The sequence below is a fragment of the Physeter macrocephalus genome, chromosome 4 (assembly GCF_002837175.3).
Source record: "Physeter macrocephalus isolate SW-GA chromosome 4, ASM283717v5, whole genome shotgun sequence".
NCBI lineage: Eukaryota > Metazoa > Chordata > Mammalia > Artiodactyla > Physeteridae > Physeter > Physeter macrocephalus.
In genome coordinates, this window is record NC_041217.1 from 14,473,046 (window position 1) to 14,488,729 (window position 15,684).

The window sequence follows — 15,684 nt, forward strand, 5'->3', positions numbered from 1 at the left end:
GGTCCGGGGAATACAGATGCTTATTCCGCCCCAAAGGGATGAAGGAAGCCGAGAAAAATTTTATGTTTAAATTTTTCCCCTCTTGCCATAAAATATGAATTTTACTTCACCAGGTATTATAGTATTACCATTTAAAATATAATTTTAGTAGCCATTAAGGTTTCCAGTTCCAATATATACTGTTTAAAGCAAAAATAAATAAACTTTTAAAAATTGTATTTGTGTGTGTGTAACATTAGTTGAGTACTTACTATAGTCCAGAAACGTGTGGCCCTACACTGCCTAAGGGTATTTTTTTTTTTCCTTGTTTTTGTCGTTTGTTTTCTCCCCTGCTTAACAAAATCAAACTGCTTGGGAGAGTAGGGATGAGATGGAAGAGGGTAAGGTAACGAGTTTGCTGAGATAAGCGCTATAAAGTTTTAAAATCCCCAAATTTTCGCCGCATTTCCACCATAAATAGCAATGTAAACATTTAGGCATAACTTCCTCTAAGAAATTTTCCTCTCATCTCCCAAATCCATGTGGAGAAGGGAGACAATAAGGATGCTTAGGACGGCTTGCCCAGACTTGCCCTCAACCTGGGAAATCTGAGTCCCGGGGCTGGAAAATCTGAATGTAAAAGAGAAACGTGCTGGGATTGCCGGGGTAGGAGGGAAGAAACAGGATCCCATGGGACCCGGCTTTGGTCCAGGAGCGCATTCCCCCACCCCCACCTCCGCGCCGGCCGCTGGGCTGGGAAGCTCCTCCTCCCCGTTTCCTTCCTCCGCCTCAAGCTCAGTGGCCGTGGCGGGCGAAGGGCAGAACGCTGCGGTATTTTGTCCCACGCGGCGACCCCTCCTCCCGCCGGCGCTGCGGCCGCAGCGGCTGCGAGGGGGGCAGCGGAGAGCTGACGGCAGACCGCGGCTGGGCGGCCTGGAGGCCACGAGAGGTGGAGGCCCGGCCGCCTTCCCGCGCCGCGGGAGCGGAGGGGAAGAGGCGGACGCCCGCCAGCCCCGCCCGGTCGCCGAGAACGTGGGGGAGGCTCCGCGCGCCGCCCGCCCGCCGGCGGCCGCAGCCCTGCTGGCCCTGCAGCCGCCGCCGCCGCCGCTGCCTCCGCCTCCGCCTCCGCCTCGGGCTCCCGCCGCGGGCTCGACGGCCCCGGCCGGGGAGGGAGGACGGCGGGTGCCGCCGGAGCCGCCGGACATGTCGGGAGGGCACTGCGGCAGCTTCGCCGCGGCGGCGGCCGGCAGCGGCGAGATCGTACAGCTGAACGTGGGGGGGACCAGGTGAGTCGGGGAGAAGGGGCTCGGGGTGGGGGGATAGCGGGCGGGCGACCTCCGGGGGAGGCCGGGCCCCGGGGCGGCGGGATAGCGGGCGAGCATGGGCGCCGAGTCGGCGGGGAGCGCAGGACCCTGCGGGCGGGAGCAGGTCCGCGGATCTTGAGGGGCAGGCGGCCTTGGGAATCACCGAAACCAGGGTTCATCTGGCCGCGCTGCCGCCTTCCTAGAATATCAGCTACGTCCCTCCCCCTTTCTAGGGGATCAGGCCGAGAGGAACATTCTATAGCCTTCCTTACCCTGGCGCGTACTTGAGGAATTTATTTTGTGGAAGCCGGGCCTTGTGGTTTGACTGTTGCAGGTGCACCTGCCTCCCTTTCTCTTTGGTCAACAAGGTAAATCGATTTGCTCGGGCGATAATGCCTCAGTAAGGGCTGTTTGAAATCTCCAAGAATTTCGGTGGAGGGAGTGCCGTAGATGCGCGGTACGTTGTATTTATTTTCAGAGTTTCTTGGAGCGTGGCTCTGAAGGATCTGTTCAACTTGTAGGGCAGCGAGTCCAGAAACTGCAGTTTGAAGAGTTGGTTCTGGGAAGCTTTGGGTAGTGGCACCCTGTGGCGCCCTCCTAGTAAACAGACCGAAAGCTCTTCTCTCATCTCTCTCTGGCCTTCCACTCTCTTACTATGTTTTTTAATAAGCTTGTTGGGGGGGGGGGAATCATACTTCTGTGGATTTGCTATGGTTTATGAGTCACTCCTCTCGGAAATGGGAGTTTGCCAGCTGTTTCAAGGATGGGGTAGTTGAGTTTTAGGCTAGGTGGGAGATAAGCGATGAAGCGCCTTGGGAGGTAGTGCTTTTTGCTATGCTCAAAACCTAGGACTTTTTAACTAGTATTTTAAAAAATGCAAAACGGCAGCACTGTGAACCATAGTGATAAAAATGTGTAGTGTTTGAATAGTTTTCTAAGTGTGCTGGAGAATTCAACACAGGAAACAGTAATGCTTTCTCTGCACGCTCTTTTTTTTCCCCTCTCATCCCCCAAGCAAAACTGTTTATTAGTTTACAACGTTATTGCTGCTATATAGATTACGATTTTATGGAGGGGAAGATTGGTGTCTCCTAATGCAAGACATGGATATTTTCCTAAAATCACGTGAAAATTTTGCCGCTTTGGTAACTTACGGATGCAGAAATGGAATACCCTGCAAGAGCTGGCCTTCAGAAGAGTAGCACTATAGTAATTTAAAATTCCTGCCCTAGTTTATAATTTCCTTGAAGTTGAGTAATTGCCACTGGGAGAACCACCTGTGGCATAGAATTGAACTCAGCTGTGAAGTGATAGAGTGACACTCAAAGGAGAGTTTCTTGTGAGCAGAGAGGCACATGGTATAGGTAGGGTCTAATCAAAAAAATGACCAATTTTTATCATTTATTTAACACTTCATGGATGATTCAGAAAGTAGAGAAGATGAGGTTTCATTTAGAATTGCTAATATTATTATTATTTACCAGAAGAACCCTAATGAGGTGAAAGAAAACCAATGTGGCTCCATTTGTGATTAATTCTGTTATGAATGAGTATGATTTGAGGCCGCAGGAGAGAAGTCTGGGACCAGCCAGTGGGAGACTAGCTCAGCAACCTTAGACAAATTATTTTTTAGTGCTTAGTTTTCTAAAATGTGTAATGACAATAATAGTACCAACCTTCCAGAATTGATAAAAAAAATTTGAAGCAATGAATGGGAACTATAGGGTTAGTGGCATTATCTATCAATAGTAACTTTGCAGAATAAATAATTTTAACTAGATTGTTTCCAAGTAAATTTAGTAGGAGGCAAGTAGCATGGAATATAAATGTGGATATGTTTTGCTGAGGCCAGATTGCACGTGATCTTTTTCTTGGCATACTGTAGATATGAGATAAAAACATAGAAAAGCCTTTTCATATATATGTATTTCAGAGAATTATGCTTGTCATATGTAATTTTAAATGTTGTAGTTTTCATGAAGTCATATTTGGAACCAGTTTTAGAGCTCTGGGATTTCACCCCCTATCTTCCACTTGTTTGGAGAAAAAAAAAATTGGTGGGGATGAGAGTCTAATCCCTTGGCCCAGAAATGCCAGATTACTATACCCACCCCGAACTGCTGATTTTCATTGAAATTGCTAATATGACTTTAAGCAGACCTGGGTAATTTTCTAAGTAACACAAAATTTGGGTTATTTTGCAGACAATTTGCTGAGTAAGCAGTGAACATGAAAGGTCACAAGTTAGAAGTGATCCTTATTTGGAATTAATTTGATTGTCTTCAAAACACAGTGACTCATTTTTGCAGTGGATCCTTAGATATTTCAGTTTACCATTTACTGGGTTTGCTTCTATTGATTTGACCAAGTCATTTTCCTCTAACTAGTTGTAATCTACTTCTCATTTTTTTCTTAAGATTCTGGTAAGAAATATGCTTGGGAAAATTTGCCATATTTTCTCGAGTAAACTGGCTCCTTTCTTAGTCTGATTAATGGGCACAGGAGCTGCTTGAAAACAGTCATGTAATGCTAGAAAATGAATGCCGGGGGAAAGTAAAGGTCTTTTGGGCTCTCTTCTGTGTGAGGACACGTGGCGATGGGGCAGCGAGTCAGAAATACATGGTGCAGTGTGATGAGTCTTAAAATGAAAATATTCAGACATCAAGTGCTGGACTGGATGAGCCCTATATCGAATTCTTTGTCATGCCATTTTCCATCAGTTACTGATTGTTCTGCCTCGGTCTGTTACATGAGGCTTTGATAAAGTTCCCCTCAAATTGGTGGTAATAAGCAGACTTGATCAAATGGCAGTTAACCTCAAAACAGTGTTTACTGAGTGATTTTTGAATGAGTGAATGCAACAGTTGTGAATAGCCCAAGACTATAAAGGAAATGTTAAATGCATTATGTGCAGTGGGATTAATATGAGCTCAGAAAGATAAGACAAGATAATATATTTGGGAAAGCCATTAAAGAGAAGGTAGAACCTGGATGGCATCAAGAAAGATGGATGGGGCTTCCCTGGTGGCACAGTGGTTAAGAATTCGCCTGGCAGTGCAGGGGACACGAGTTTGAGCCCTAGTCCGGGAAGATCCCACATGCCGCGAAGCAGCTAATAAGCCCGTGAGCCGCAACTACTGAGTGTGCGCTCTGGAGCCTGCGAGCCACAACTAATGAGCACGCGCGCCTCGAGCCCGTGCTCCGCAGCAAGAGAAGCCACCGCAATGAGAAGCCCGTGCACTGCAACGAAGAGTAGCCCCCGCTCGCCACAACTAGAGAAAGTCCACACACAGCAACGAAGACCCAATGCAGCCAAAAATAAAATAAAAAATAAATTTATTAAAAAAAAAGATGGGTGGAACTTGGATAATTGAACATGAAGTTGATGCAGCTGGGATGGAGATTCTGAAGTGGTGTAAGCATGGATTGTTTGGGGATATTAAGAAGTACTGTCTTATTAGAGGGGAAAACAGTTTGTGTTGGAGAGATGAAACGTGACCTGAAGGTAGTATGTTATGTTGAGAATTTTAGACTTGGTGTGGTGTGCTAATTATTGATTCTTCAGTAGATTGGCATGCTAGAAAGTAGTGTTTTAGGAAGCTTTATATGTAAGCAAATTAATTATTTGATTTTGTTGACAGCTCTTGGAATAATCTTAACTCTGAATTGAAAGTAGCAAAATTTAAAGATATTAAAAGTAATGAATATAATTGATACAGCTATAGCTATGCAGCAACTTGTAAATCATTAGCCAGCATATTAAAGCAAGTTAACTAACATGGAAATTTCAAATCATGTCCTCTCTTATAATACCAGATACTTTTTTTAATTGCAGGTTTAGTACCTCAAGACAGACACTTATGTGGATTCCAGATTCTTTTTTTTCCAGGTATTTCATATAATTCTTTAGTACCTTTTTAAAAAATACAGTTGATTATTTATTAAAACAATAAAAAATAAATATTTTTATGTATCGAATAAAAAAACTTAACTCTTAAAATAGAATTTTTATATTGTTATTTTACCTTGGAGATAAGATGATTCATTTGTATTGGTCTTTGATGTTTGAAAGACTTAGAGCATTTTATTCATACTCAGATTTTAAAAACTAACTCTGTCTTAATGTTAATGATTTCTAGTTTGCTGAGTGGAAGAATTTCAACACTTCGAGATGAAACTGGTGCTGTGAGTATAACAATGTTGATGTATGTTTCTAAATTAGATTAAAAAATGCTTATGTTTGATCCTTATACTCTAAGAAGACAGGGAAACTACTCTTTTAATTACTAAATGAAAGTATATGTACTTAAAGATTTTTTTTTTTTTTTTTTTTTTTTTTTTTTTTTGCGTAAAGATTTTAATTTCTTGTCATGAGTAGTGTTTCAGTAATTATAGAAGAGAACTTGAAACTGGGAATACTGCATATAGCAATTTAAATAATCATTATTAGAGAGATTGTAGGATCTGAGCTTACATTGTCAAGAGAGGAAATATTTCTTTTAATCAATAATTGAAACTTGAACAGTAAATAGATGAATGTAAATACTAAAATATTTCAATATTATAATGGTAAGATGTTGCAAATTAGTAAAGTTCTCCAATTTTTTATTTTGGAGAATAACCTTATGAACTTGTGCAGCAATGGTGGAGTGAGGGAAGTAAAGAACTATTAAATTTCAGTTAAAAAAATTGTTTTTTTTTATAAATTTAAATAGCAGTTGTAATATGAACAATAGCATGTAAAGTAAATGTCTAGGGTTCACAGAAGCAAGTAAGACTTTCATTTGGGAGGCAACAAAGTGACCAGAGGTGTTTATTTGCTGTGATGAGATTTGCAGATGGAATAAAGCAGCACAAGCAGATATGTCCATGTGAGATTATAAAAAGGACATCAGTAATTAGATCTCTACAAATCTGTGGTGTTTTCTTCAACTTCTGATTGATTCTAGTAAGAACAAAAGCAAGAATTTATGAAGCCAGAAGAACCTCATTCATTGTAACTGATTATAATATAAGAAGGTTTATTATTTGCTACCATTCTGCTGTGTAATTGACTTACATAAGCTTTAAAAGGGGTTCAATTTTATGGTTAGAGCTTTTGTAATTGGTTCAGAATAGTGTTGGCATACATTCCTGTAAAAAGTTATCAATTATGTATTTCATATTTTTTAAGCATTTTATTTTCCCCCTATGTATTCTGTGGTGCTGTGTTTGTTATTTAAAAAAATTTTGTTGTTGTTGTCACCCTCCCCTTCACCGCACACCCAGCCTTTGAGGAAATTGAGATAATGGTGTGTAAAAGTGTTACTGTTTTCCAGTTTGGACAGCAGTATGCAGTTTTACTTTTCTTGATTGCCTGGTGTGTATTATAAAAGTACATTGTTGTTTTAATTATTCACTTATGAATCACAAATTATGTAAATCACAATCACTGTCACCAATAATCAGTGATCAGATGATGTAAGAAAGTATTATTCATGCATAATGTTTTCAGAGTATTTATTGAATTCTAGAATATTTCAGATAAAAATTTTCCCTTTGGTGTTCCTTTCACCAAAGATATCAATTAAATAGAAATGAGAAAGTGGACTTATTTGATACCATTTTTCCTGCACCTTAAAATGTAATCAATCTAACAACAGGTTTTCAGGTGGAGAAAAGACACCACCACTACTACCACATAAATGCACACGGTTATAACTACATTTCAATTTTAGAAACATTAAAATTTAATAAGAGTGGAATCAAGGAAATATAGTATTTAAATAATTCAGTATTTGTTCCCTAAGTTAGTGTTACAGATATTAAAGTTAGAAGTTTAATTTATAATTTGAAAGTAAAATTTGTGATTCTTTATTTACAGATATTTATTGATAGAGATCCAGCAGCGTTTGCACCCATTTTAAATTTTCTTCGGACAAAAGAACTAGACTTAAGGTAAGAAATGTATCTTTTTAAAGTAAATTTTTATTCAGAGGTATGGTTTTGGGTATATTTTATGAAGTAAAGTTTTTTTCCCTGCCCCCAGATTATTTTTGTTTAGAAGTTTCCTCAGAATTAAACTGTCATAGATACAGGCCACCATCATCCCTTCCTCTGGATTACTCTAATAGCTTCCTTACCAATTTCCCTGTCTTCATTCTTATATCCCTTCAGTTCATTTTTCACACTGTAGCCAAAATTAACTTCTGAAAATATGAATCTAATCTGGTTATTCCTCTGCTTAAAACTCTTACGTGTTACTGGATTAATGGCTAAGGATTTTGGACTTCCTCTTGTTTCTTAAGGCTCTCTCTAATCTAGCTCCTGCTTGATGTCTGTTGCTTCAGCACTTTCAACCCTTTCTGCTCTCAGCTTGATTCTGATCACTTCAGCGACCCCTGCTGTGTCCGCCTGATACAGGTGTTCAGAGTTTCCTGTACTGCCACTACCCCGGTAGTCTATCTTCCATTAGACTTTAAATTCTAAAAGGACAAGTTGTTTTCTGTATACTTGTAGGATCGAGCATTGTGCTTGACGCGTAGCGATACATTTTTTTTTGGTGGGTAAATGAATGACCATTTAAACTATTTCTTTAACTTTGCCATGTCTTCAATCTACAGTGGAAGCTACAATCTAATTTGTATTTTATTGTTCTTTTATTTCATATATTCCTAATGAACTTTCACTTAAGGACCTATTAATACTTTTTTAGATAACAGCTTTTAGAATTCTAATTGTTTCTTTAAGCTGCTTCTTTATAATATTATATAATTTTTGGCGTATATTCACTAGAATATGCGCTCCTTGAAAGCAAAGATTTTTTTGTTTGGTCTGTTCCCTGCTGTATTCCCAGTGTTGTTAAAACGGCATGTATAGTATCTACTCAATAGATACTTATTGAATGAATAAAAGAGTTTGTTGGGGCTTTTTGTTTGTCTATTTCTTGGCCTGGGGTGGAAGTGGGAAGTATATTGCTAACTACTTACTTCTGGGGTAAAATTATTTTTAGCATTTGATTAAAGTCTAAATTTACTTCTAGTCAATGTCCTTGTGACTAATCCACGACTAAATCACCCATGAAAGGCAGAGATATAATAGTTTAAATATTTGTATTCACTGCTTTTCTTTCAACTTGCTTCTTTATTTCATTTAGGGAAGCCTAGCAAACTTAAGTTCTCTGAGTAGTACCTTCTAAAAGAAGGTGGGAAGGAATTGAAAAAAGAATACTATGTTCTACTTCTGTTTTTTGCATAAAATTCTTGTATTGCACTTATCACACTGTATTATCATTATCATATTTGTCTGTCTTCCCCAGACAGATAATTAGCCAGTGCTACTCTACTGTTAACACAAGTAGTTTTGAAATAGAATAAGAAAGTTTTAACTGTTCTTATTAAACTAGTTACAACCAATTTCACAAATAAAAGCAATTTAATATCGCAATTACATGTTTTCATTAGGCCTACGGAATTTTTTTTGTCTGTTGTTTTTTAAGACTTCTTTTTTTAATAGCAGTTTTAGGTTTACAACAAAATTGAGAGGGCGGTACAGAGATTTCCCATGTGGGCCCTGCCTTCATTATCAACCTCCTCCACTGTTAACATCATTTACCACAATGATACATTTTTTTTTTTTTTTTTTTTATCAATTGATGTGAACCTACATTGACAACATAATCACCCAAAGTCCATAGTTTACCTTTGGTTCACTTAGTGTTGTACATTTTATGAGTTAGCACAAATGTATAATGACACGTGTTCATCTTTATAATACTGTACAAAGTATTATTTCCATAATTTGGCCTTTTCCAGAATGTCATAGTTGGAATCACACAGTATGTAGCCTTTTCTGATTGGCTTCTTTCGCTTAATATTATGCATTTAAGTTTCCTCCAGGTCTATTCATGTTATTTCTTTTTAATGCTGATAATATTTCATTATCTGAATATACCAGTTTATTTTTCCACTCACCTACTAAAGAGGACATTTTGGTTGCTTCCAAGTTTTGTCTGTTAGGAATAAAGCTGCTATAAACCATCCATGTGCAGGTTTTCGTGTGGTCGTAAGTTTTCAACTCCTTTGGGTAAATACCAAGGAGTGCAGTTGCTGGATTGTATGGTAAGAGTTTTATAGGACCTCAGACTGTCTTTCAGAGTGGCTGTAGCATTTTGCTTTCCCACCAGCAATGTATGACAGTTCTTATTGCTTCACATCCTTGCCAGCATTTGGTGTTAGGATTCTGGATTTTGGCCATGTTAACTAATGTGTAGTAGTAACTCATTGTTTTAATTTGCATTTGCTTAATGACATATGATGTGGAGCATCTTTTCATAGGCTTATTTGCTACCTCTGTATCTTCCTTGGTTAAGGTCTTTGGCCCATTTTTTAATTGAATTTGTTTCCTTATTGTTGAGTTTTAAGAGTTCTTTGTATATTTTGGATAACAGTCCCTTATCAAATTTGTCTTTTGCAAATATTTTCTCGAATTCTATGGCTTGTCTTATTTCCTTGACATTGTCTTTCGTAGAGCAGAAGTTTTTAATTTTAATGAAATCTAGCTTATCTTTATTCCTCTCATAGATTATGTCTTTTGGTTGTATCTAAAAAGGTGTCACCATACCCACTGTCATTGAGGTTTTCTCCTAAATGTTATCTTCTTTGAATTTCTTAGTTTTGCATTTTACCTTTAGGTCTGTGAATCATTTTGAGTTAATTTTTGTGAAGGGTGTAAGGTCTGTGTCTAGACTAATTTCTCTCTTTTTTTTGCATGCAGATGTCCAGTTGTTTCAGCACTATTTGTTACTCCATTGTTTTGCCTTTGCTCCTTTGTCATAGATCAGTTGACTACGTGTATGGGATCTATTTCTGGGCTTTCTGTTCTATTCCATTGATCTGTTGTTGATTCTTTTCACCAGTACTACGCTACCTTGATTTTTCTAGCTTTATAATAAAGCTTGAAGTTGGGTAGCGGTAGTGCTCTAACTGTGTTCTTCTCCTTCAATATTGTGTTGGCTATTCTGGATCTTTTGCCTTTCCATGTAAACTTTATAATCAATTTGTTGATATCCATAAAATAGCTAGACTTTTGATTAGGATTACATTGAATCAGATCAAATTGGGAAGAACTAATGTCTTAACAATACTACGTCTTCCTATCCATGAACTAGGAATATCTCTCCATTTTTTCAGTTCTTTGATTTCAGTCATCAGAGTTTTGTAGTTTTCTTCATATAGATTTTGTATATATTTTGTTAGATTTATATCTAAGTATTTCTTTTTGGGGGGTATTAATGTAAATGGTATTGTGTTTTTAATTTCAAGTTTCTCTTGTTCACTGTTGGTATATTGAAAAGCAATCGACTTTTGTACATTAACCTTGTATTCTGCAACCTTGCTATAATTGCTTATTAGTTCCAGGAGTTTTTTGTCCATTCCTTTGGATTTTCTATATAGATAATCATGTCATCTGTGATCGTCAGTTTTATATATTTCTTCCCAATCTGTATGCCTTTTCTTGACTTGTGTAAATAAGGATTTCCAGTATGAAGTTGAAAAGGAGTGGTGAGAGGGAATATCCTTGTCTTGTAACCAGATGTTAGTGGGAAATTTCAAATTTCTTACTATTAAATATGATGTTAGCTATAGGATTTTTTTTTAAATAGTCTCATCAAGTTGAGAAAGTTCCCCTCTATTCCTGGTTTACTGAGAGTTTTTATTATGAATGGGTGTTGGATTTTGTCACATGTGTTTTTTGCACCTATTGATATGATCATGCGAGTCTGTTGATGTGATAGATTACATTAATTGATTTTAGAATATTGAACCAGCATTGATTTTAGAATATTGAACCAGCCTTGCATACCTGAGATAAAACCCGCTTGGTTGTAGTGTATATGTCTTTTTAGACATTGTTGGATTCGGTTTGCTAATATTTTGTTTAGAATTTTTGCATCTGTGTTCATGAGAGATATTGGTCTGTAGTTTTCTTGTAATGTCTTTGTCTGGTTTTGGTATTAAGGTAGTGAGGGGCTTATAAAATGAGTTAGGAAGTGTTCTCTCTGCTTCTTTCTCTGAAAGAGTGTAGAGGATTGGTATAATTTCTTCCTTTAGTGTTTGGTGGCATTCACCAGTGAATCCTGGGCACAGTACTTTCTGTTTTGGAAGGTTATTATTGATTCAGTTTCTTTAATACATGTAGACTGATTGAGATAGATAGTCTTTCTTGTGTGAGTTCTGGCAGATTGTGTCTTTCAAGGAATTGTCCATTTCACCTAGGTTACCAAGTTTTTAGGCATAGAGTTGTTCATAGAATTCCTTTATGCTTTTAATTTTCATGGAATTTGTAGTGATGTCCCCTCTCTTTTCTGCCCAGGCAATATTTTTAAAGTAAGGACAGATTATAACTGAAACCTAAAATGAATCATTTTAAACTCTTAAGCTTCTATTTTTTTTTTACTTCTTACTTTCATATTACTTTATTGTAACATCTTTATCTGGGTAACATAGCCCTTCTTAAGGCTGATCTTTGTTTTCCTCCGCCTTCTGTTTTGCTTTTGTTTTTGGTTTCTGTTGAGAAGAGTCATTTATCTGAATTTATTTGTTCAATAAATATGGATTGCATAACTATTACATACAAGCTCTGTGGTAGGCACTGCATGAGGCATACAAACATGGATCAGAGGAGAACATGCTTGCAGGGAGCTTATAGGATAATTGGGGAGGTTAAAATATGTATAGAAATTATGGTTAAAAGCAATTAATACCATAGGCATGATTTCCACTCTTGTTTGCCTTATTAGATACTTGATAATTACTTGTATTAACCCTATAAAGCCCTAATCTCTCATTTAGTCATCCAATTCATCTATATATAAATGGTTCTTTTAGTAAGAAACCGTTCTTGGTGGTGTGCAGTTTTTTAATCTATACTTCTTCAAATAATTAAGGATCTTAGGGAAAAAGTAAGTTTTAAAGCCCTATGACTTTGTTCATTAAGAACCTAGTACTTTTTCTTTCTGCTTCAGATGATAATCCGAGTTGCCAGTGTTAGAGGATTTACATCATTCATTGGTTTCTTTGTAGGGGAGTGAGTATTAATGTTCTCAGGCATGAAGCAGAATTTTATGGAATCACTCCATTAGGTATGTATTCTAGTATTTTATATTTATGATTTGACCCTTTGAGCACTAAACTTGCCCAAATGAAATGTGTTTTATATCAGGTTCTAATTTTTGATGGACTAGTCAGTGCTTGCTTTTTGTGGATTTTCATAGTAAAAAGGTGTTGTCAGCTGATTTAACTTAAACATTTTCCTTTTCTTTCCTTATCCTCTTTAACTAGAGAAAATAAAAATGGAGTACTATTTTTGTGTTTGCATGTACTCTTGACAAGTTTGCTTTGAAATGTTTTTAGTAAGAAGGCTTCTCTTATGTGAAGAACTGGAGCGTTCATCTTGTGGCAGTGTCCTTTTTCATGGTTACTTGCCTCCACCAGGTACTTCTGCTTTATTTATTTAGTTCTTTTTTTGAAGTCTTTTTATCATTAAGTACAGATATGTGAGTAGGAAAATCTGTTTCTTGATTATTGCATTTCCTTTGTAAATCTACTAGAAAAAGTGAGAACTTTAATATTAACAGAAGTTAAGTCATACTGTGTATTAGGGTAGGGATTTGCCAAACTTTTTCTGTAAAGGGCCAGATGGGTTTGTTAGCTAAAAGATCTTTGTGGCAACTCTTCAGCTTTGCCATAAATGCTACAGAAATGCAAGGGTGAGACTGTGTCTAATAACAGCTTTATTTATGTGAACAGCCATCAGGCTGGACTTGGCCGTGGCCAGATTTGCTGACTCCTGTGTTTGAGAGCTGGTTGTCGATCTCCTTTGTGGAACCCCAGGAGCTTTTTAGAGATTTAGCAGTGTACAGGGCAGAGGAGTGTGAGGTGCCTGTCATCTCTGCCCCTCCTCAGTGAGTTAGAAGAGTTTGGTCTTTACCTGTGTTGTAGCAGGCTTTTGAACAAGATTTCATTTTGAAAAAGGCTCTCCTGCCAAATAAGAGATGTTTGAAAGTATAAGGCAATTCAGCTCTAGAGCCGTTTAAATTAGTAAATAGTACCTAACGCATAGTAACTGTTCCATAAATGTGAAGAGTAGTGACTGAATGAATGAGTTAGTGGTTGATTGATTTGGTAACCTAGAGCTAGGTAAATACAGAGTATAATATGATAATCTTAGTCTTACTTTTTATATAACATGATAAGTATCAGAAATCTGTTGAATGAATTTTATTTTAAAAAAATTTCATCTTGTTTTCTATGGTAGTTAGTTATTTGCAGTAAATTGGTATATGGGAAGATAAATTTTGGCTATAATGAAATTCACATTTGTTTGTTTCTTAACCATAATGTGAAATTTTAAAGTTTTGGTAAGTGCACTTAGAAATAAACTTACCTTTTTCTTTCCTTTTATAGGTATTCCTAGTCGTAAAATAAACAACACTACTAGATCCTCTGCTGATTCTAGAAATGGACTAAATTTTACAGAAGGTGAAGCTCGAGGAAATGGTACACAGCCTGTTCTCTCTGGAACTGGAGAAGAGACTGTTAGGCTAGGTAAGCAAAGAGTACATAAATTTAAAAAGTACGTATGTCTTTAGTTCTAGATGATATTGAGTAATTATTTTTAAAGACGTGATTTTTGCTTTATCTCTTTTTAATCTAGATCTACCATTTATATCTTGACTCTCACTTAACATAATTTTTATTTAGAAAGTTCATGATCTTCTGTTAGCTCTAAATCTTTAGAACAGAGGTTGGCAGACTGTTTTTGGAAAGGGCCAGGCAGTGAACATGTTGGGCTTCATGAGCCGAAGGGTCTCTGTTGGAACTGCTCAACTTTCATTGTGGCACGAAAGCAGCGATGACGGTGTATGCACAGATGTGAATGGCCGTGTTCCAACAAAGCTTTCTTTATCAAAAGAGGTAGAGGACTGGAATTGGCCTGTTAGTCTTAGTTTTGCCAACCCCTTCTTTAGAACGTAAAAGATTTCTTTTGCTAATATCAACAGGATTTCCTGTGGATCCACGAAAGGTACTAATAGTAGCTGGCCATCACAACTGGATTGTAGCTGCGTATGCCCATTTTGCTGTGTGTTACAGGTATTGTATAATTAATAATGGTTTGCTTTTTATTTTGGGGGGTATTTTTTAATATTGTGATTTTATTTTTATAGATTTAAGAGCTATTTATTTTAGTCATCAAATTTTTTTCCTTCATATTTTGCCCACTTCTGTAGCTCCTGATTAGATTTAGTTTGCTTTTATTCTCACTACTAATTTGGTAAATATTATTGATAGCCTCAGTATGTCTTAAATATTGCATATACAGTGTGAACTGTGGTATAACTGAGATATCTTGAAGTTACATCTTCTTGCTTAATATATCCAGCTTCTGAATCATTTAACTATTGTATTAAATGATGAGGCAGGATTGTTAATGTGAGCCCTGTGTTTTTTGTCTGTAATGATTGAGTCTTTTGTACTCTACAGTAGGGGAGAATAGGACCCTGCATTGGTCATGACTGCCTTATGGTTGGGAGCGAGGTAGTGAAGCAGGACAGTTGTAGGCAGAAGTGATGTAGTTAAACATCTATAACGTGTGAGCTTTACACAGAGGTAGTTTGGTTTCACTAATTCTTGCATTCTCAGAAACTAACAGGGAACAAGGAAAAGTGTACACCAGTGATTTCTCTTTTTTAATTGGAAAAAAGGTAGGATTATTAGTTCAGAATCACTATGCAATGAGGAATGTTGATGACAGGGAATGGCGTAGAAGAACAAAAATGGTTGGGATATACTAACTTAGACTATGATCCTATTGAATTTAATTGCCAAAATATCAAAAAACATACAAATGTTTTGTCACTGTTGAATTTAGTTGAGAAAAAGTAGCCACAATAGATTTAAAATGTCTTCTAAAATTTACAGATACATTTAAAGGATCCCAGATGTATTGAATAAAAGGAAAAAACCCCTCAGTTTATGAGAGATTTGCCATATGTGTTAAAGGAAAAAAAAAAAGACCTCATATCTGTAATCTGCACTTTATATTTTCATTGCAGTAGAGATTTGGTGCACACTTTTCATTTTGAGAGCATTCTGTTGATATGTATTTTTAATATTATTTATTGAGTAGTATGAAAAATGTTTTTTGGATGATTTCTTTCAGGGATGATTTTATATGAAGTAAGACTGATTTGAAAAAGGGAATTTTTTTTTTAAGAGTGTTGTTTTGAAATTACCAGCTTATGGATCTAAATTGAGAAATGGTTTTAGATTTTGCTTTGTTTGTTTAAATATTATGTACATTTTTTTGATAGGGGATTCCAAAGGAGTTGTATAACGATTATACCAAGTTATCCAGGTGT

At 37.0% G+C, this 15,684-nt stretch overlaps 1 protein-coding gene across 1 annotated transcript in view; it reads left to right on the forward strand.

The window, feature by feature from the left end:
* The first annotated feature begins 1,131 nt into the window (after positions 1 to 1,131).
* The window catches only part of KCTD3 (potassium channel tetramerization domain containing 3), a 71,795-nt gene continuing 57,242 nt past the window's right edge, over positions 1,132 to 15,684 (forward strand). The window contains exons 1-8 of the mRNA XM_024130628.3: positions 1,132 to 1,265; positions 5,119 to 5,172; positions 5,423 to 5,468; positions 7,147 to 7,220; positions 12,347 to 12,405; positions 12,677 to 12,757; positions 13,730 to 13,870; positions 14,326 to 14,416. Coding sequence (XP_023986396.1) covers positions 1,183 to 1,265; positions 5,119 to 5,172; positions 5,423 to 5,468; positions 7,147 to 7,220; positions 12,347 to 12,405; positions 12,677 to 12,757; positions 13,730 to 13,870; positions 14,326 to 14,416 — 629 coding nt within the window. The 5' untranslated portion in view covers positions 1,132 to 1,182. The remainder of the gene's footprint in view (positions 1,266 to 5,118; positions 5,173 to 5,422; positions 5,469 to 7,146; positions 7,221 to 12,346; positions 12,406 to 12,676; positions 12,758 to 13,729; positions 13,871 to 14,325; positions 14,417 to 15,684) is intronic.